Source organism: Acomys minous (assembly GCF_964271855.1).
Source record: "Acomys minous genome assembly, chromosome: 1".
NCBI classification, from domain to species: Eukaryota; Metazoa; Chordata; class Mammalia; order Rodentia; family Muridae; genus Acomys; species Acomys minous.
Window position 1 is genome coordinate 180,478,317 of NC_140483.1, and position 21,595 is coordinate 180,499,911.

Consider the following 21,595-nt stretch of genomic DNA (forward strand, 5'->3'; position numbering starts at 1 on the left):
TAAAGCTTAAGAAAAGGAGTAAAAAAATACAAGTGAGTCACTGTATATAGAACTAACAAGTCCAATGCCATTCACAAATAAAATGCCAGGAAATAGTTGTCCAAGCTGACCTTTTCACAAAGCGTTTTCACAACAGAATGCCGCAGCAGCAGCAGCAGCAGCAGCGTGCTCGAGTGAAAGTCAATTAGCGTATAAGGAGCTTGAACAAAGCTGGCAAGTTCTGAAGCACAACTCCAGCTTTGGTGACAAGTAGTCCTCTTAGGAATATTCAATGGAAATATTCCGATGGAAGTTTTAAAATGTGCAAGTCAATTCCAAAGTTTAAGAAAACAAAGGCTAGTGCTACAATAGTCCAGTCATAAGGTAATGAATGAGAGAAAATAGACTGATTTTAGAAAGACGAGGGGGGCAGGTTTGGTTTAGATGATAGATGTCCCTTACAGACTCATGTATTTGATGGCACTGGAGAAGTTATCAACTTTTGGGTGTGAATTTGCATACTTGGAGAATTTATAACCCCGTCCCACTTCCGGCTGGTTCTCGTCTTCCTGTTTGTAGTAAGATGGGATCAGCTAGCCACCTGTGGCAATACTGTTCTCACCAGCTATCATGGACTCTCCCTCTGGAACGACAAGGCAGAATACACTCCTCCTTCTGTAAGCTGCTTTCTCATGGTGTTTTATCTTACTAATAACAAAGTAACTAACACAGGTAATTCACCTTGGTATCGGAGGGGAAGCCCAGAGAGCATCACCTTAACAGAACAGTCCTCTTCCACAGGCACTATGTAAGCTGAGCACAGGTAAGCAAGAAGAGCTCTCTTCTCCTCTGCCCAACAGCAAAGCACAGCTCCGCCCCCAGGCGCTGTGTGCTCCCACATCAGCCAGAGCAGTGACCTCTCTCATATAGATGGTAGGCACGAGACAGTGCACACACACATACCTGCTAAAACAACTCCTCTTCCATTTTGTTTCTATAGATTTCCTAGACACTGTGCTGTAATTTACCATTCTTCAAAGACCAAAGTTTTCCTTTCTAAAAATACTGTGTTCACTCCCTTGTCTGGCTACTTCTTTGAATTTCATTTATTTCCTGTATTCACACATTAAACCTAACAAATGAGAAGATTTTCCTCTCTGACAGTGGTAAAATGGTATATCTAACTTCTTAAACATACACACACACACAAGTATATATTTCAGTAATCTTGTACTGGCATTAACCAACACTAACACCAAAAATTGTTCTATAAAAATACTTAGTTTAGGGGCTGCAGAAATCGCTCAGTAAAAAGTGCTTATGGCTCTCGCAAAGACCCAGAGGTTTAGTTCCTAGAACCACACCAGGTGAATCGCAACTGCCGAGAACTCCAGCGCCAGGGAATTCAAAGTCCTACATGCACATGGTTTTACATAAACTCCTGTAGGCATACATGTATACCCGAGTTAAAAATCAGTATTTTGAAACTACTTAGGCCAGGCAGGGCTGCAGAAATGGTTCAACAGGCAAGATTTGGATTTTAGTTAAAATTCCCCAGCACTCATGTTAAAAAGCCTGGCATGGTCAAACCACATGAAGGAACAGCCATGGGCAGATTCTCAGAGTTCCCCGTTTGGCCCACCAAGGCTGCTGGACAAGCTTCTGGTTTAATGAGACCCAATCTCAAGGCAACATCGTGAAGAAGATCCTGCTCTGACCTTCATACTTATTCAAGAACACACACACCTGTATGCTTATATGCATACACCATACCCCCCAACGCATGCGCGCACGCGTGCACATACACACATACACATACACACACTTTGAGTAATACAACAAAAATTAATCTAGAACAAATTCAAAAGCCTTCCCCAACCCTATGTCACAAGTTTTTGTAGTGTTAAATCTCCTAATTTGAGATAACGGATTAACTAAAACCTTTAGAAAGGAAAGAGGTACATGAAAAATAATATGGTCTAATGATATACTGATAAAATCCACCAAGAGATGCTTCAATTTTTCACCATAGGTCCATAAATCTGATGCAAATTTCATTTCATATTCATTTAACTCTAAAATCTGAAAAGAAATTACATAGGCTAGACAAGTGCCTACAAAGTGCTTATCCCCGCTTCAGATCTAGAAACACATGCAGCCTTCTACTACCCTTGTGATTAAACACCAGAGGCGCCAAGCCACTTGCCTGGCCACCTGACATTGTCAACTACTTGTCCAGAACTCTTGATCACTTGACACTCTATCAGCTCCAAATAATAACTGCATACAGAACTGATCTTCAAGTCAATATTCGTCAAAACAGCCAGTGTCTGCCATGACTAACTTCATTCAGCAAATTCTATTATATTGGAAGGTATCTATTAGACTAATAAAATTCTACTGTCTATTTCAATCTTGAGGAGTTAAGACTGCATTTATTTTAAAAGGATGGGATATTCCCATTATAAAATATTTGAAAATCACAGTGTTCTGATAGAATAAACAAAGATAAAAACCAGCTTTAAAGTTCTTAGGAAGCTAAGAATCTGTCTATACCCACTACCCCCACAAAGAGGAGGAAACAACCTTCCATTACCATTCAGTTTATACCTAACCTCGGGTGACTAACACCTGCAAAGACTCTGGGTCAGTGGACTTTTTGTTTGTTTGCTTTGCATCAGGTCTTTCCTTTTTGTCTGTGAAAAAGCTTCTGACTGGATGCAAACGAAGTCGGCACAGAAGGCGCCTCTTACAAGGATAAGAGTGAGGCAGTACACCAAGATAAAACAAGCAGCCCCCATCAGTTGAGGCCCCAAACTGCAACTCTAAGAGCCCTTCTTTTCCAAGAAAGGAAACATGATTACGACAGAACTATCCTGGCACTTTGAAAAGTACATGAGGGGTACACGTGGGGGCAGGTGGTCAGTAGAGGCAGAGCCCCCAAATCCCGAGTCTTAACATCTCAACTCATCAGAGAGCAATGCTCATAAAGAGACCCTTGAAGCTCAAGCTAGCCATGAAGTAGGCACCTCAGTGGCAGCACCTCACTCAACCACTCTAAGACCAAGCTAGTAGAAGGCCTACCAATTCCTGTTTCTGCCTTCCTGAAGAACTACAGAACATTCCACATGTAACTCGCAGGCTTCTATAGTGTTCTGAACCTCCCTCAGGATTGCTCCTAGTCAGGAAGTCTGAATGAGGCCCTAAATTGCAGCTTTCTAGAATCTCCACAACTTAGGTATCCACAGTTCAAGAGACTCCCATGATTCCTCAGCTCCTGAGGCTTTAGAATCTGTGGTGGAGGTCTTTGGCTTCAGATCCAAAGCATCTGCAGCCTAAGGTTGGCTGGCAGTTTTCGTTTTAACTCCCTCTGGTAAATCTGTTGCCAGATGTGGGTTATCACTGATCCAAAACACTCAAGCACACAGCCACACATGCAACTGTGAGAGCCGCATGGGTGTTCTCATCCCTGTGGAGAGCCTTCAGGCTTGACCTCAAAAATCTTCCATTCCCTTTCCAAACACCACACCCTCACCACAAGATGCCCCACTGGTAGCCCTGTAAAAGTTGTATTCTAGCTGTTGTTTGTTTGGTCTGTGGTTAATTTCCAAAGTGAGCTCTTGCCATCAAGAACTGGCAAAGAAAAAATGCCCAGGCAAGTAAGGAGAAGAGTAGGATCTTAGCCACCCTCGGCTGGCGCTTCAGCTTCTTACCCTACACTCCCTAGCACATGCTCATCGTACGAGCACACGCATCACGTATAAAGAATGATGTCTGACGGCAGATACTTATTTTATTCCATAATAAAATATTTTGGGTCTTCTAATTTTATTTTATTATTATTTGTTTGGGGGGGGATTAAAGGAGTTTGAGACCGGAATACTCTGTGTAGACCTGACTGTCTTGAAACTTTTTCTGTGTAGACCTGACTGGTGTCGAACTCAAGAGATCTGCCTGCCTCTGCCTCATGAGTGCTGGGGTTAAATGAATGAGCCACCATGGCCAACTCTGATTTTATGTTTTTATTAGTTTGTGGCAGGTTTCTTCATATGCGTTTCATCGTATTCACTCCACTAAGCACTCCCAGATCCATACTTTGACTTCTCTTATCCACCCAACTCTGTATCCTTTTCAAAACCCTTTAAGAGCCAACATGTGCTGCCCAAAATATTCTTGAATGTGTAGTCTTCCACTGGAATGCAGTCAATTGACCCGGGTGCTACCCTCTTAGAGAAAAGTGACCCTTACTGTCTCAGCAGCTAACTGCAAATAGCTCCAGTTAAAGGTGGGAGTGTGTGCCCAATTCCCTTTGCCATGCTGGCTTTGATCTAGCTTGGGCTTGCACTGGTTTTGTGCACCACTGTGAGTTCATATACTTACCTGGTATTTTAATAGAAATTATGCAGTCCTGGAAATCTCCACGACTGCAAAAATAGTAAAGCAAAGGCCCATCAAGAATCAATCCCATGTCAGCATCTGTGTTTCTGAGTTAAGCCGTGTGCTTCCATTACCTCTGCTCACCACACTGAAGCCAAAGAACCCGTAGGTACGAAGATTGAGAACTCTAACTTACCCCCACAATAGCCTCACAACAACCCTGTAAAGGGTTTTATAGAAAAATAAGATGATTCAAGTCTGCCCAGTGATAAGATATGGAAAGTCCCCTAAGATGTTTTCTGCAGCAAATAAATGTCTAATATGAAAGATGGATGAGTTGTTTAATAGTTTCACTTACCACTCCCATTATCATTTTTTAAAAAGTGATTTTTACACACCACTCAAGCATTTTCACCCTACAACAGTGGGGTTGCCACCAAGCAATGGAACAAAAAGTCATAGAAATTGATGTTATAGCCTACAGGCCATTTATCACACTTTACTATTTATTCCAAATAGCGTAAAAGACCCACATGCAAAAAATAGTTTTACTTTAAAAAAAAATTAAAGGTAAAACCCAGTATAGGGGACAGAACTGTTTTCTACCTTTCCCAACTTTTCAAAAGCTCTCTTACTTTCATATGAATCCTAAAAATGGCCAAGAATACAGTCAGTATAAAACCCTGCCTACAGTTTGTGTGCAGACCTTGATTCAATCCCTGTTCCTAACACACACACACACACACACACACACACACACACACACACACACACACTCATGGTCCCTCTCTCCACCTCCACCCCCACCCCCACCCCGACAGAGGGCTGGAGGAAAATGTGACCCATCCTGGCAAGATACTGAACACAGAAGCAGCATTAATTAGCTAAAGATGGGATTATTCAGTCTGTCTTATGTCCAAGCGACAAAAGCTTCTCTTTAATCTGACGTGAATAGGCTGAGCTATCTATGGTCTTCAATCTGTAGCTTCAGTTAACAGTGAGGTTCAAGCACAGACACTGGCTTCAGGCACTTAGAGAGCTTGAAAAACTGAGACTCAGCCTCAATTACAGAGCTGCTCAAAGTATCTAGACAGAAGTCCTAACCGACCCCAGTATGATCTCTGCCCTCAACCCCAATTAAACTGAGGCAAAGCCAGGACCTAACATGGCCATGGTTCCATGCTCAGGTGGGCAGTCAAGCTCCTGGCCCCACCCTTCATACCACTGTTAGGCAACCAATACTCATTTCAAAACTTAGCTTGACACGATTGCTTATAAACTATACAAAGCAGCTGTATGCTCCACCAAATTTCACAACATGAAAGGCCCACGGGGTCTAGCTATGCTTAGTGTCATATGGTTTTAGTGTTTTAAAACCATTCCAGCAGGAACCACTAACTGTCACAGGACCATGCTCCTTAAGGAGGTCTGGGTTTAAGTAAAAACTTACTCAGATTTTTTTAAACGCATACTAAGATTTTTCAACTACCTAGTACTCAAATTTGGCCAAATGGGGCATCATTTAGGCCCATTTCCCATCCCTTCCTCTTCATCTTAACAGTCAAAAGGCTCCTCATATGCCCCATCTTCTTTCCTCGCTAAGAAGCAGAACATGAAGGCCCACTGCTCTCTAACTCTATCACTGCAGCTGCATATCCCCGGGAAGCAGTAGCCAGTACCTCATCTAACGTAGTATAAACAGAAGGTGACTTAATGGAAGGCTATTGTAAGGGCTTTTCTCGCCTCTTTCTAAAACAAAATATTCTCCTTACAGCTCACTGTTGACATGTTCTGTTACGCAAGCTCAGGGGTACTGAAAAAACAAAGGCTGACCCGAAACTTGCTATTACACACACATTTTCCCAAGAACAGTGTCCTTCATCTCAGAATATAATCAGTGTTCAGTTAAAGTACATGCTGCTATCTAGGCACGGTAGCTCACAATTGCAATCTCAGCACTCAGCTGACTACTGCGGGTTGCCAATGAATCCAAAGCCAGTGAGCTGCAGGCTGACCCATGTTACAGAGTGACACCTTGTCTGTAAACAACAGTAGGAAAAATAAATAAATCAGATAGAGCCTCCAAAGCATTTTATGGTTTAAAAGAGTAACTTTAAACTAACTTCCTGTTGCTTGCACAGGAGTGGAGACTGCAGACATGGGAAGCATCAACAACACAGTTGTTTCCTCACATCCTGACCCCTACTCCTTCAAATGCCCACCGTCTACAGAAAGTTGCATACCTGTTATTTTGTCTCTTACAAGCTTACAGGACTCTATCTCACCAATGCTCCCAAAAAGGCTCTTAAGTTCTTCCTGTGTCATGTTCTGAGGAAGGTAGTTGACTATTAGGTTGGTCTTGCTGTCCTCTGTGTTCCCGGGGTCAACTGGTGAGGAGCAGCTGTTGTTTACAGTGGTTGGACCATTGGCTGTGTTATTGCAAGTTGGCCCATTAGACAGTTGTGTTTCCATGGCAGCAATTACCTGCTAAAAACAGAGAAAATAAGAAATGTCAGAATTCATATTTCACAACCTATTAGAGATCCCACCTATGAGTTAAACACTTGTCACTAAACACCAGCCGTTCTGCTGAGAGCACAATAAAGCTTCAACAAAAAGTGCAACACCCACGCTAATTGTATTTTATATTAAGCTATTGAACTTAAGGCTACAATTATACTTCCACATACATATTCCATACATGCACATAAGCACAATTTAAATCTGAAACATTTCCTAGAATCATATGCTGGGTCTAGACATACACCCTCACTCACCTGCAGTGTCCACAGAGGAAGCAATTTAATATTAAAGGGCACAGAACTGTGTCCTGACTAAAAATCATTCTAGAAAATAAAGATGCTTAACATGCTGCCAAAACAAACAATGAAAAAAAAAATGACACACTAAGTCTGAAAAGGATTCTTCGGTTCCTAAGAGTCAATTATCTAAGACTGACAGGCATCCATTAGCAAAATCAAGGAGCAAAGGAGCAAAGGTACTTTCAAAAATAAAAATTTGTCAACATGTACTGTTTTGGTTACATACTGAAATGTTTTTGATTAACATTATTTTGTACCTCTATCATTGGTAAGAATTAAAAAATTACAGATGTTATATGTTCAGGAATGAAAGGTTAACTTGGGAGTAAAACTATGAATATTCCATCTGCGTTTGTAGATGCTATTCAGCCATTCTTGTCAATTTGGCAGCTGGTGACCACCAACAAGTAACTGATCTAAAGCATCACAGCAGAATCCACAAACAATTCAGGATAACATTTTGCTATGGCTCTAATTTTAAGAACACAAGACCAAAAACAAATATCCAGTCCACCAAGGCAACAGTATAAACACACCAGCTTCTCCAAACAAGCCGGCCCAAGGCTGTTGAAAATGCTAGTGATAAGGTGTCCATAAACCAAACAACAGAAGAATAAACAGAATTGGGAAAAATTGTCTCAAACTTTTCCAACTACTCTAAAAATCACTTATTATACAATTTTGGATATAGTTCCCTAAAAAGCAATCTGATGGGCTTTGAACAAAAGAGTCACAAACCACAGCCCCCAAAACTTTCCAAAAGTGTTTTTTTCCAGTAACTGTCCAACTTTGGACATCAAGACTATGGGGGAATCCAAAAATCAAAGCATCAACAGAAAGACTGCACTCTGTCTGATCCAATATACCTCACAGCTCCCTGAAGAACTGGTCAACTCTCACAGCTCCAAGTGATGGCATGTTAGCTTCAGGAGGCCTTAACGTGGGAAAGGCAAAGAACTTGATAAAAGAAAAAAGCAAAGTAGAGGAGAAAGGGGGCTGGTTATAAGGAAATGGGGAAAAAGACTTTTCAAAAGCAAATTGCCTAAGAAAAAAATAAAAGGTACAACTATGGATACAAAATCTCTATTGCTAAGAGATGTTTACATAAGAAAGCAGCACCAGACAGACTGGTCACCTGACCAGATTCAGGCTGGTGAGGGACAGAGCCAGCAGTGCAGTAAGGATAAAAATGGACTCAGGCCAGAGGAGTTAGAAAACCTATAATCTATAACCTTTCAATAGTTTTATTTTTTTCCCAAAGAAACAAACTCCCCCCCAACCTCAAGATTTAAACTACTTTTCTTGGGCAAGTATTCTCAGTGAATACTTAAGAAAGGAAAGGATAATAAAGAAATCTTTGGACATCTGTATGAAAAAAAAAATCAAAATATTTCAAGAGATTATAATTGACAAATTACTTGAAAAATGAGAAGGGGGACTTCAGATTTTCTAATAAAAGTGTGACTGTTCCAGTTTGTGGGTTAGTTGTAAATTACTCTTTTCACAGCAAAATTCCCGTAAGGCTACCTCTGCTCAGTAACTATAAAAACAATGAACTACAAGAGGGAAGTGGCCAAGGCCCCTTAAAATAAACCACCATTCAAAAGTAAGGGTGCGCACACAAAGTACAAGAAGCCCAAATGTGAGGTTTGGGCTAGAGCTCATTGGGATGACGTGTGAAGTATCAATGTTCACTGACTGAAATTAGCAGGGTGCAGTAAGGACAACAAACACGCTCACTTAATTGCACATTTATTTCCATGTTCAGGTGGCAAGAATGAGCTCCTAAGCCAACATTCAAGTGAACAGCTGTAGTAGGCTGTGTGCACTGAAAATCACAGCATCTCTCAGCTATAGGACCATCTGCTCTGAATAAAATGATACTAATGTGCTATATTTTCCAAATAATGCATATTCCATTGATAGGCTCAACACAACTGTTCACAGAATACACAGGCTTCCAACAGTTACTGGGCAAATATTTTTCAGCCAGATTTACAATTTCAAAAATTTTTTTAGCATTAGGAATTGTAAACAACTTCAAAATGTAGTAACCAAAAAAATACATAGTAAACAGAATGTAAAGGATTACGGTAACTTAGTATTCAGACCATACCAAAACTTTTGTTCTTGTTTTCATTTTCGTTTTCGTTTTTAAAAAAAAGCTTGTCACTCTTTTGAGTCTGCACTAAAATCCTAATTTTGATCATTTCGGTTACATATAACAGCACGGTTCTGATCTACATATACCACCACAGTTAAAATTGCAATGTGCTTTCAATTCTTAATGATGGCCATACCATAGTAGGCAAGAATGATTAGTATGCCAAATTAAAGGTTCAAGTGTTTGGTATGGCCTCGGCACTTCTGCAACATGCTAAAAAAAAAGTAGCCTACAGAATTTAAGAAAAATCCCACAGACCCCGGTCCAAGGCTCTGCTGCCCACGAACCGCTTCTAAGCAGAGAAGCCACATCACACAGTCTGACTGCCATGTTAGTTTGGAGTTGCCGTCTGCAATATGGACACAAAAAGTACCGTACGTTAGAGTAGAGCAAGGTAATGAATGCAACACGTCAGCTTGCACAGATTACAGTGAATGTCTTCATAGTCGCAGCTCGTCCATGCAGTGGGGCTTAATTGAATTTTGAGGCAATTCCAATCTAATCTTTCCAATTTTATTTTAACATGTAGTTTTCTTGCATAAATGTAAGTATTTATAATTAAGAGCCTGACTTTAAAACAGTATTACCTAGTTATCCTGGCATCTATCTTTAAAAACTACCCTAAATTCCGTTTCAAAAATTAAAGAAAAAAATTAAAATGAAAATACTACATGCAGTCCTCTCTTTTGGATATGGGAGAAGGGAGGAAATGTGAGATTTTGGTGAGAAAAGCAGTCAAGTGCTTCATAAAGTGATTGTTTTGCATAAAAGCACCCTCTCTCCTAAATATCAAAGGGGCATTAAGCGAAGCTGTATTTGCCCACACTGTTACATTATACTGCAAATGATCCTTTAATTCTGGGACTTCATATTAAAAGAGAATCAAAAACCCCTGAGGTTGTTCTGCCGCTACAGTCAAATCAGTGTCTACCAGCTTCACCAAGAACTGTTCATATACAGGGAAGAAGCAGGAAACCAGCATGGTTCAAGTGAAATAACTAGACCAATAAATAGCATTTTTTTTTTTTGGAGTAATGACTGTATGGGCTGTCAGCTTTGTCCGTGAATGAAATCAAGTGAACATTTTTATAATATATAAATTGTGGACCCAGCATGCTTTGAAATTAGTGTGTCATGGGGCCTCCAATAGCATTGGCGGGTCATTTATCCCCTACTTCACCTTGCCTGGAAATTGAGCAAAACTGATAGCGGCCCAAAAGCCAAACTTTACTTTTTATCTATATATGACCAGCATAACAATAGGAAAGCTTGGGTCAGAGATAACGAACAAAGCAAGGCTGAAAAAAGAAAATCTCCTTTTGGTTTAGTAATCTAGCACTTCAATGTCAGTGTTAAGAGCCTAACTGTGTACATGAATCACACGGACTGTGACCACGGAGCAGACTCCCGCATCTGTGGAAAGGTTTGGAGACCACTCGGTGGACAATGCATGCAAATGCCTCACTGCTCTTCCTTTCCCACACTGTAGCCAGGGAATTCAGTCTGACCCTGCTGTCTTTATCTTACAGTTGAACTTAACCTAAGACAGAGTAAAGTGCTTTATGTCCAGGAAACAGTTTGCCAAGAGCCCAACTCTGGGCAGGACAACCACATCCACCAGGTTAAACCAAGCCAAATGTTATGTCCGGGATCCATTCAGGAGTTAATATCCAAATATTACCTAAAGTCACAGGTAAAGCCTGATTTAATGGCCTCATTCCCTATATTCCATAGGAGAGAGGCACTAGCGAGCTGATCCACTGACACCCCTCCTTTGCAAGGCCCCAGGGCTGTGAACAGTCGCTACTGAACCCTGACTGAGCTGGGAAGGCTGCTGATGGAAACCAACTCCACCACAGGAACATTCCCAGCACCCAGACAGTGTCTCCTCTCGCGGCAGACGCACACCTCTATGGGAAGTTATAAATAAGTTGCTCACATGGCCCTTACCTTTATGCTGGCCAACAATTCCGTTACTAAAAATGCAAAGCTGCCTCCCCTTCACTTAAGGACAGGTGATTCTGCTCCACTCAATCTACCAGACAACCCGGCTGTGCACTATTTATAGAATCCACTGGCTCTGGGGCACGTTGGAAAGGAGAGGGGAAAAGGCTGTATTCCAGTGAAACAGAGCCATTAATTTTGAGGCTTAGAAAAATAATGTTTCATATATGTTCACCTCTTAATTTAGACATCAACTGTGCCAATCCAGACTGCTTTTTGTCCTGTTATTCTCAGCACACTAACTTACAAAAAGGTGCTTTCATAGATCAATCCAAAATATTCTATACTCGCATTGAGTTACAAGAGATAATGGTGAAGAACACTTTGACAGGAGCAGGGGTCACACAGGAGGGAAGAAGAAAGCTTTACCTTTTCATGGTTATATAATTTAGCTACAACACGCACTAAAGCTTTCCACCTTTATTTTTTTCTCTCCCCCCTTTTTTGTTTCTTTCAATTATATGTACTTCATGCTAAGATTACTGTATACTTCTGCACCGACAGGTTCTCACAGTGGTGGAAATCTGAGATCAAAACTATCCCTTTATTTCTCCTATCTGGCAACAGGAAGAAGATGAAAAGTCAAACTGGCCCAACCGTTTCACAACCACATAGAAAACCATGAAGCGTCTCCATTTTGTCAGCTCCCCGGGTAAAAACAAATCAACAGCAAAAACATTCTGTAAACTAAGGTAATCAGCTTCTTTGCTATTTTTAAAACCTCTTCCAGACAGCCACCATGTAAGACAGACTCTAGTAAAAAAGGAAAAAACACTTTAAAAATCCTGAGAATCTCATTTAAGTTCACCTGGTGTTACGACTGAGCTAGGAAAAAAGGATTCCAATGTCTAAATACCACCTGATGTGGAGACGAGACCTGTGCACGTCAGGCATAGCATCGTGCTGAAACGACCATTCTGGAGCTCCCAGTGAGCTGGTCCAGTCTGCCCTAACACCCCACTCCACTGCTATGTTTACCATCCTCATGCCAGTTGCAAGGCTAGGAACTTTGGCACAGTGGTACAGCACTGGTCTATCATGAGCTAAGCCTGGAGATAGAGTAACTACCACTGCATTAAGGGGGCTGGGAGCTAAGTAAACCCGACCTCGGCTCATACTTCCTCCGAAGAAACACTAAGTTACTCACAGCCTCTCCAAAGGTCCTTCCTCATCCTAAGTCACATTAATTTTCCCAGAGAGCTTTACCTAAACCGCCAACAGCTTCCTGCTGCCTGTCAGATCAAACACTAGATATTAGATACAGACGGAGAGCACCCTGCATCCTTTACTACTGTCAGCCTTGAGCATCCGAGCCTCTTTGTCCCCCCAAACAAGCCCAACGCCCTACTCTTTTCCTTTGCTCATGGGCCTTCTCTAAAATCACAGCTATCAGTACAAGGGAAGAACAGGAGCAGTTTCTTCAAAAGTTAGGGACTGAAAGGGTACACACCATCCTTAACATGTGCAAACTCAATAGCTTGCTTTTCTGCCCCAACTCAAGTATTTCACAATAAACATAACAATGAAAGCATACTTTCCATTTTGAGTACATTTCACCAGCCACCCTCACCCACTGAAATCCAAATTCCCGTTACAGGGCTCAGCAAAGGAAACCATTTATCTTTGAAGTGATCAGTTGTGTGATTTTTGCCTCAAGAACCTGTCATTTCAACTTGCCAACTATAAAAGCTCAAAAGTCAAAACAAAGCCTGAAATATGGCACAGGTAAGTTCCATGCCTCTGTCCAGTAAAGTTATAGACACAAACCATATGGGATTTAGGGACCACTTAGCAAAATGGTCAAAAGCCAAGAGTAAATGCAAAGAGAAAATAGATTTTGATACAGAAGAACTTAGAAACCCATTATTCCTAAGTTACAGGTCGTAAACGGTTTTAATTTGATACTGGCTAGAAATGCTAGGCAAATAAAAATGATTGTTTCTTAAAAAAAAAAATCATGGCTAGAGGCAAAGACCAACATCTCTCTCAGACTAAAGTATCCAGCTTAGATACAATGACCTTGGACTCTGCACTCACTTGGGGCTAGGAGATTTCAGTACCTCCAGATGTGCACCACCACAATCCATGCGGTATCCTCTTCCCTCGGTGCATTAAGATTTCCTCTAAGCATCAAGTTCAAGTTATGAGGTGGAAAGAAGGCACGTATCTCTAAACTTTAAAGGATAAAGCTGGGGGCAGGGTACAATCCTGACCAAACACCTCCCTTCAGCGAAGTCAGCGTCAGAAACTGGAACACATAAAGTAGGATGATGACAGCAGAGTAACGAGCCTGAGGACGGAGGGGTCACCACTCCTGCAGTGAATGCACTATCATTCCCGCTGTAAACATTACAGTGACGTGTTCGTGATCCACTGCTGGATTTGTTGACGTAAACAAGAGAATATTCAGTCAAGCTTTGAAATCACAGAAATAACCCATGAGGTAAAAGGATAAACAGTCGGTATGTTCTCCTTAAACCTCTTTTTCTCACGGGTCCTAAACAGTAATTGGTCTTTAAGCTTTATGGAATCCTCTGGATCATAAAAACTCCAGACAACTCTCTACTCAACCTCACACCACTTTATCTCATAAGCTCCATGAATTCCTCAATGTCAGACTCAGTTATTTGGCCTCAAGGGTAACAGAAGACCAACCAGCTACAGGAAAACCACAAGAAACTTTCTTTTGCAGCTAGGACTGTCTGTTGGCCCTTTACAGCTTCAACACACAAGTTAAATCTCTCTAGATGCCAGTCTGTAGGCCTGGAGTTCCGGAGCGGGCAGGATTAAAGGCTTTAAGGTTTGTGGATTAAGATGAGTGCAGGGCCCCAAATCCATCCCTTTGTTCTAAGCTTATTACAGTCAATCATGTTAGTCAGTGGGAAAATAAAGATCCAATTAGAAATACTTGCTCACCCTTTCCATCCTGCTCATCCATTCAACAGACATCTGCAAGCTTCTCCTAGGATCTAGGGAAAGCTTTAGGCACTGGAGGAAGTGACTGTAAGAAGAAAGTACCAGGGCGTGCGTGTGCGCGCGCGCGCGCGCGCGCACACACACACACACACACACACACACACACAGCAGGAGATATGAAGAGCTAGGCCAGAAGGCCACATACAGGAGAGTGGTATATTAGAGAAAGCATCCTTTGAAATTAAGGAAAACGTAAAGCAGAGGGCGTGACGTTGAGAAGGTGGGTAATGGTGGTAGTCTCAAGTAATGAACAGCAAATCTCACTGCAAAGAAAAAACGTGTTAAGCCAAGATTTCAAAAAGAAGTGGCCTGGCTGCTGTGTGTGGAGAATAATGCCCTCCAAGATGTCCACATCCCACTGCTCTCAATCCTGTGTCCTGTTACACAGCAAGGGGAGTTAAGATTGCAAACCAATTGATCCCTAAACATTAGATTGTCCTGTATCACCCAGGTGGGTGCAGAGGGTTAACAATGACTCTTGCAATGAAGGGAGTGCCCCTGTCCAGAACTCACAGCATCTTCACAGTCAGCCTCTAGCATGCAGAACAGATGAGGATGCATTCCGCCTCCAAGCCTCCAGAGGGGAACTTCATCTTGGCTGGCTCGGGCCTACTTAGAACGCACATGTGACCTACAGCGCTGTCAGGTCGCGTAGCATGCACTTGTTATGTTATGGCAGTGTGGCATGTAAGAGAGAACAACTGCAGCCCCCGCTGGACTGTCGTCAAGAGAAATATTCCAGGCAGGACAAGGTGGGGGCTGCTGTGTAAAGTGATGAAGAGGGCATGGAAGTCCTCCATCTCAAGAAAAGAAACCACGGGAAGTCTTCAAAACGAAGAGCAGCCTGTGGCTCCTGTGTGGGACAACAGGAGCACTCAGCAATTCTGGGAGAAGGTAGGCTAGGGGACAGGCAGACACAGCAGCCAAGGCACACAAGGACGACAATGGCTCTGACCAAGGTGCTCTCAGGGGCACACCATCACATTCTGGATATGCTCAGGAGAAGCACACATAGCTTAAGGGCTACACTTTCATTATACCAGCAACTGCCAAAATCCATCAAAAAAACTTTTTTTTTCAAAACTGGTTTACATCCTAACTGCTTACATTCAAACAAATCACTGAAACACTTATTATGTGCCAGGGACTAAGAACACAAGATGAATAAACAAAAGAAAGGTTTCTATACAGAGGAACCTTAAAGAGAGGGGGAAAGAGTCTCAGGAAACCTAGCATTAAAAACTGGGTATTAAATGAAGCTATTCTCTCCAAGTATTCTTTATAGTGGGTTCTTCAAACAATAATTCTGCATCCAATTCACTTAACAGCACATGTGAAACTCAACAATCACTTACTTTTAAAGCCTTACAGCATGGTTGCACATGCCTGCAAACCCAGCCCACATATGTGGCTAAGTGTAAGGACTAGGATGAGTTCAAAACTAGCCTGGGCTACTTCATGGGACCTGGCCTTAAAGCACCGCCCACCCCAGCTGGGCATGGTGGTGCATGCATTTAATCCCAGCACTCAGGAGGCAGAAGCAGGCAGATCTATCTGTGAGTTCAAGGCCAGCCTAATCTACAGAACTAGATCCAGGATTGCCAAGGAAACAAAGAAGCCCTGTCTCAAAAAACCAGAAGAAAAAGGAGAGAGGAAGTACCACCCCCCCAAAAAAAGTTGATTTGTACTACGAGTCCATTTAAATTATACAAGATTCAAAAACAAGCAAAGTCTCAGTTTCCCCACAGAAGTTTTAAAGACACCATTTAATAAACGTCTTTTTTCTAAAAGGTTTAAGTACACTCTTTTTCAACAGGACCATAGGTCCTACTGTGGACAGCAAAATGGAGCTCTGGGTTGGCTGGGTCTTGGCTGCAGCATGGAACATACTAAACTATTAACTTCTGCTGAGGAATCATCGACACCTCGTTCTTTCATCCCACCCTCAGTGGGCCTAATTAATTTCCAAGACATTATTTGGCTGCAGAACCTAAAATGGAACATGAGTATAATGAGAATAAAGTCAATTTTGCTCCCGTTTCTGTAGCAGGGCTGTGTCATACAGGCAGATAAACGTGAACCGCTGAATTAGGACAGCTCACATAGTAATCAGCACAGAAGCTGGACGAACATCACATTCTTCTACAGAAATCAGGAACTCCCTTAGGGCAGGGCATGTTGCTGAAGGCTGATTGGAAATCTTCAAATTAATGGCAGTAGTTGTGTGTGTGTTCATAAGGTAGGTTAAAAACATGGTTCCTCTGCAAGTTAGAGACACTAAAATACTCTTGTCATATTTAAGCACCAGAACAGGAGGAATGCTTAATCTTAAAGGGAATATGAAAGACGAGGATCACTTATGGACAGAAATACCACTTTTTAACTCACAACTGTTAAAAAGGGCCACGGTCCACCATCTGGCCACTTAGAGTAACATTTTAGTTTTCACTTAAAAGTCATTTAAAAGGAAAAAAGAGGGGAGGAAAAACGCTCAAATGTTATAGTTAGTGTTTAACCCCAAATGGTTAATAATAAAATAAAGGCATCTGAAATGTCAGCTGATAGAACAAGGTATATTTATTTTCTTACTAATGCTGAAAGGTTACAAATATTTCTGTTAAGACTGGAAAGAAACTGAAAACGAAGAGATAAACTCCTAGGACACATAAGCCTTATCATAAGCACTGTGGCGAGCAGAGTCATGCCATTCTTCTTCCGTGTCCATGGTAACCTACCCCCTGATCTCTGAAAGTGGACCATGTCACTTATTGGTATTTACTTACCTACGGAACTTTTTCTTCCAAGTTGTGTGAAGTCCCAAAAGATAAGTGCATTCAGTTTAGACACATAATTATGATTTGTTTAGTTAGGTAAGTCTGGGCATCTTTAAAAACAAGATTCACCACCAAGAAAAGTTATTTTATTTCTTTTGGTCTATCTCTGCTGCTCTCTTCCCTAATGGCAGTTTTATTTAAAACCTACATCCCAGCTAGGAAAAATGGCTTAGGTACTTCTGTGACTTGTTATGTTAATTAAACTCCTAGTTATTGAGTACATTTCAAAAATTTGCATTCAATTAACTAGGTATTTTTGTTTGTAATTCCAATGAGAGTAGCGTATGGAAGGTGAGCATCCCAAGGATGGTTCTAGAGTTAACAGGCTGCCTAAGAATGCACACAGCAGTTAAAGCTCTAAAGAGGCTAAGGCTACCACCACCAACAGGAAGGATTTCTCTGCCTCACACTTCACTAGCCCCACCACACACATGGCCAGAGATCCCTCTTCATAGAAAAACAAGTCAAGGTGCTTCAGGGCATGCCACCCTCTGCCCTCTCCCAGAGCAAAGCTTCCACGCTCAAGCGCAGTGTCTGTGGACTTTGTAATGCCCTTGCTGTCTCCACATCAGTAGTGCAAAGTACACTCGGAACATATGCTTGGGGTCACTCCCCAAGGGATAGAACTGAGCAATGGGACAAGTGCGTAAGTTTCTATGCGCAGTATCACTTGTGTAATTATACACAAATGTATTCCCAAAAGTCACTGGGAACGGGACCTGTCGCCCGGTGACTGAAAGGGGTGAAAGAAGGTAGAGATGTAATCACAGGTTCCTTAAACCTAAGAAAAGTATCCCGAGACTCAAACCATGAACACATTTAGTCCTTGAATTATTGATATTCTGGAAAGAGAGAAGTGGGGAGATGGGTAAACAGGCCTACTTTCCTTAAAAGCTTTCGCTATGTACAAATATTAAGTAGAAAATATGTCAAAGCACTTTACAAACTAAAGTGCTTAATGAGTATGAGGTTGGTATCATTATCATCAGACAAAGGCAAATGCTTCTTTCAAATACTGTCACAGGAAATCTGTCAGTCTTTCAGGGTAAGGCTTGGATCACCCCTTCTGCAGCTCCCAACATCTAAATGGGCAGCATGATTTCAGACTTTCAGAAGACTCTCATATGAAACAGGAATACTCTGGACAGAAAGCCCTTTTCCTAATCACGAGTGCCATCGCCTGCCCTGGGCCTCAGAAGCAGATGCTCTGTTAAACTACATTTAGCACAGCCATAAACTGTGACTAAGAACAATGGGAATTTTTACTTAAATTGCTACAATTTTTAACCTCAGATCTCCAAACACTATACTTAAATATATAAGGTGCCAATAACTCAAGCGTTTTACATCTGAATTACAGCTTTATCTATTTTAATAATTTTCCTTAATTTTAACACTGCATTCCTTCCTCCCTCCTTTAAGAAAAAAAGTGCACTTGGTTTTCCTCTTTCCGGCCTTGGTGTTTTCACCCTCACCTGCTTAGCCTCTTTTAACTTTAATACACAGATTTTACCACCCACCATGCTTCTTTTACAAATAAGGATTTCAAGGATTTCACTTGGGAATAGAGGTATAGTATGGAAGTCCAGACCCCCATGAATGAATGCACCCTAAAACCTCGACAGATAATGTGCTCATTGTGTGGTGCTGGAGGGGTGACTATTCGCAACCAGGGAAATGACACGATCACACAGGACCACTTGGTTCCCCTCAGCACGTTTCTTCTACCATGATGTTTCTTCTGTCAAGCCAACATGAATTTAAACATGGTTTTTATAAGCCTGCATTAACTGTGATTTTGAGATGTTTAATTAAAAGAAAAATAAGGCATCCACAGAATCTGCATAATTTTGGTGCAAAAAGAGGTTGTTAGAATAACTTGACTATCTTTTGTAGAATTCAATGAATTCTTTGACTAAAAGAGGGAAAAGTGAAAGAAAAAAAGAAGTAATCATTTATTGATTACTTATTCTATGCCAAATAGCTTAAAGATAAAATCTCATTTAATCTTCATGTGCAGTATAAATTTTATCTGTGATCTTCTATTTACAAATGAGTAACTTATAAACTGGTAAAACAGGAGGAGACCAGGCCCAGTGCTTCCTAGGCAGGTGCTGCCCCAAGTGAGCTGTACCACAGCCCTCATCTTACTTTTCATTTTGAAACAAGGTCTATTCTAAGTTGCTCAGGCTGCCCTGAAACTCATACTATAGTTTAGGCAGGCCTTATGATCCTCCTGACTGCACTGCCTGAAGAACTAGGTCAGCAAGCCTGTGCCACCAGGCCCAGCAATATATACAAGTATGAAGCAAACCCAAGATTTGGAACCAGGGCTAGGAGCCCTCGAAAGCCCTATCTTTGCTTCCATACTTGGCCATCCACCTTCCAGTCCCCAGGTACGCGGAGCTCCCCCCAAACAGTCAGTGCCCATCCCACAGCTACTGTTTGCAAAGCTTTTTGCGGACTCCATGCAGTCTACAAAGCAATGTCTCAGCTCCCAAGCGAGGCCTCCCACTACACCTGTTCCCACATCCCTCTGCATCACATGCCCACCGCTCCCATGGCACACAACAAACTGTAACAAATCCCCCGCAGTCCCACCCACTCCCAGGCAGCTTTCTGCCTCTACTCAACCTTTCTTCTTCACCGCAGCATCCGCACTACCTTTCTTCTGACTAAAAGGAGTACCAGTCGAAGAGGAGGGGACACACTGCCTGCAGCAAGAATTCTGAGGATCACTGAGCTCGGCCAGCTAGCTATCACCCAATGGTTCCAGGAGTCCACAAGTCCTGTATACACGTCACCTGCCTTTGTCTTTTCGTCATAACACACACACACACACACACACACACACACACACACACACACACACACACATACATCACATAAAGCAGAACAATAGCCATGGAAACAAGTCAAGGCAGCAGCCAAACACTCATTCCTTTAACTATGTGGGTCTGCATTCCTTGCCAAAGAGAAAAGATTCTCTATCACAGCCTCATACACCTGCATGAGTTAAAGTCATCTTAGGTTGTCTCTAAAGGAAAGGCTGCCATGGCCCATGACTAACATACACGTATCCTTTTCAGTAACTACTATTCAGTGTAAGCTCAAGCTCCTAGGAGAACAGATACTGACAGTAAGAAGCTAGCTGTGAGGCTTCACTAGAACCCAGGTTTCAGCAGCCAAGGGGACAGATATATGTGTCATACTGCCATGGCATCACAATCCAAAGTAAGCAGATCTCAACAAAGATGTAGAAATAAAGCCAACACGACACGTGAAGTGTATGCCCGCATCCTTCAGCTAAGGTCTGACCAAGACAGCTAAAAAAGGTACTCAGGGTCAGAAAGCAGGTGTACCAGAAAGCCTGGGTAAAACCAGGCACTATGCCAGATGGGAGTGACAGAGCTACACACACAGTACAACCATCCCAACTCCCTTCTTCCTGAGTAGCCTTGAGCCCCAAGAAGTTAAAGGAATACAAGGGAACTTTCCAAAACGCCTAGCCATCCTGGCTGACCTACGCTAAGCATTTCACTAAGGAAAGCATAAAAGGGCAAAGTCACCCGCTGCTACGGAAACTAACTCTGACTTAAACAACTGAGCGTAGACATGTATGTGAGCAAGGAGGAATGAGGCACCTGCTTCCCGGCGCTTGAAGTGCTAGAGAGTAGCAGCAGCGTGCACATGGCATCCACTGGCCGGACATTTTCTGCTTCGGCTTCTCAGAGTCATTCCCTGCTACAAGCTTGCCTTATGTAACATGAAGGAATTCTGGCAGAACACTAGACTGCACATGCAAACCACTTGGTAAACAGTCTTTCATCACTGACAAGACTTTCAAAAGGCCCCACTGCGCACCAGGTAATATGCTAGTCTAGGGCAATCATGGCTCCAAGCTCTTCCAAACCTGCCTGGAAGGAAGATTTCTCAGTATATCCTATTACTTTAATCTGGACAACTTGGCAAAAAAGAATCTAACCATTCTTCTGAAGAGAACTATTTCTCCAACTTGGTCTCAAAATGTTTATTCACGTCTGTAAACACAGTGGAGATATACTCCTTTGAAAGCACTCTGACAACTTCTTGTTAAGGACCAGTGTTGGGAAAGCATACCACTTTTTATAAATCCACCTTCCCATCTTTGCCAAGCATATACCCAGGATGCACCCCAAAAACACAGAGACTGCGTGTGCTAGAATTCTGCACTCACTGTAGGAACAGAGCCTGGAGGGCACACAAAGGGTCACGGAGACAGAAGCCAGAGCGGGGGAAACTTGTAACAGTACCGAAGCTCAGAGCTGCGGCCCAGTCAGGTAAGGAGCAGGCTCCGCAGCATCACCGTGCGGGGCTCCGCAGACCCTCTCCAGCACCTTCTGTCCTACTGACAATTACTCACATCTTCATTTGCTGGAACTAAGAGAAGTAGCTTCCTA

General features: G+C 42.3%; 1 protein-coding gene across 19 annotated transcripts in view; it reads right to left on the minus strand.

Moving 5' to 3' along the window:
* ELAVL2 (ELAV like RNA binding protein 2) overlaps positions 1–21,595 on the minus strand; it is a 154,385-nt gene that overhangs the window by 57,450 nt on the left and 75,340 nt on the right. For 10 of the 19 annotated variants that reach the window (XM_084765655.1, XM_084765670.1, XM_084765668.1 and 7 more), the window contains 2 exons: positions 9,601–9,691; positions 6,600–6,843 (listed from right to left, as the gene is read on the minus strand). In XM_084765655.1, coding sequence (XP_084621781.1) covers positions 6,600–6,843; positions 9,601–9,672 — 316 coding nt within the window. In that variant the 5' untranslated portion in view covers positions 9,673–9,691. Of the gene's footprint in view, positions 1–6,599; positions 6,844–9,600; positions 9,692–21,595 lie in introns of those variants that run through there. The other 9 variants (XM_084765656.1, XM_084765669.1, XM_084765657.1 and 6 more) reach the window with 2 other exon arrangements.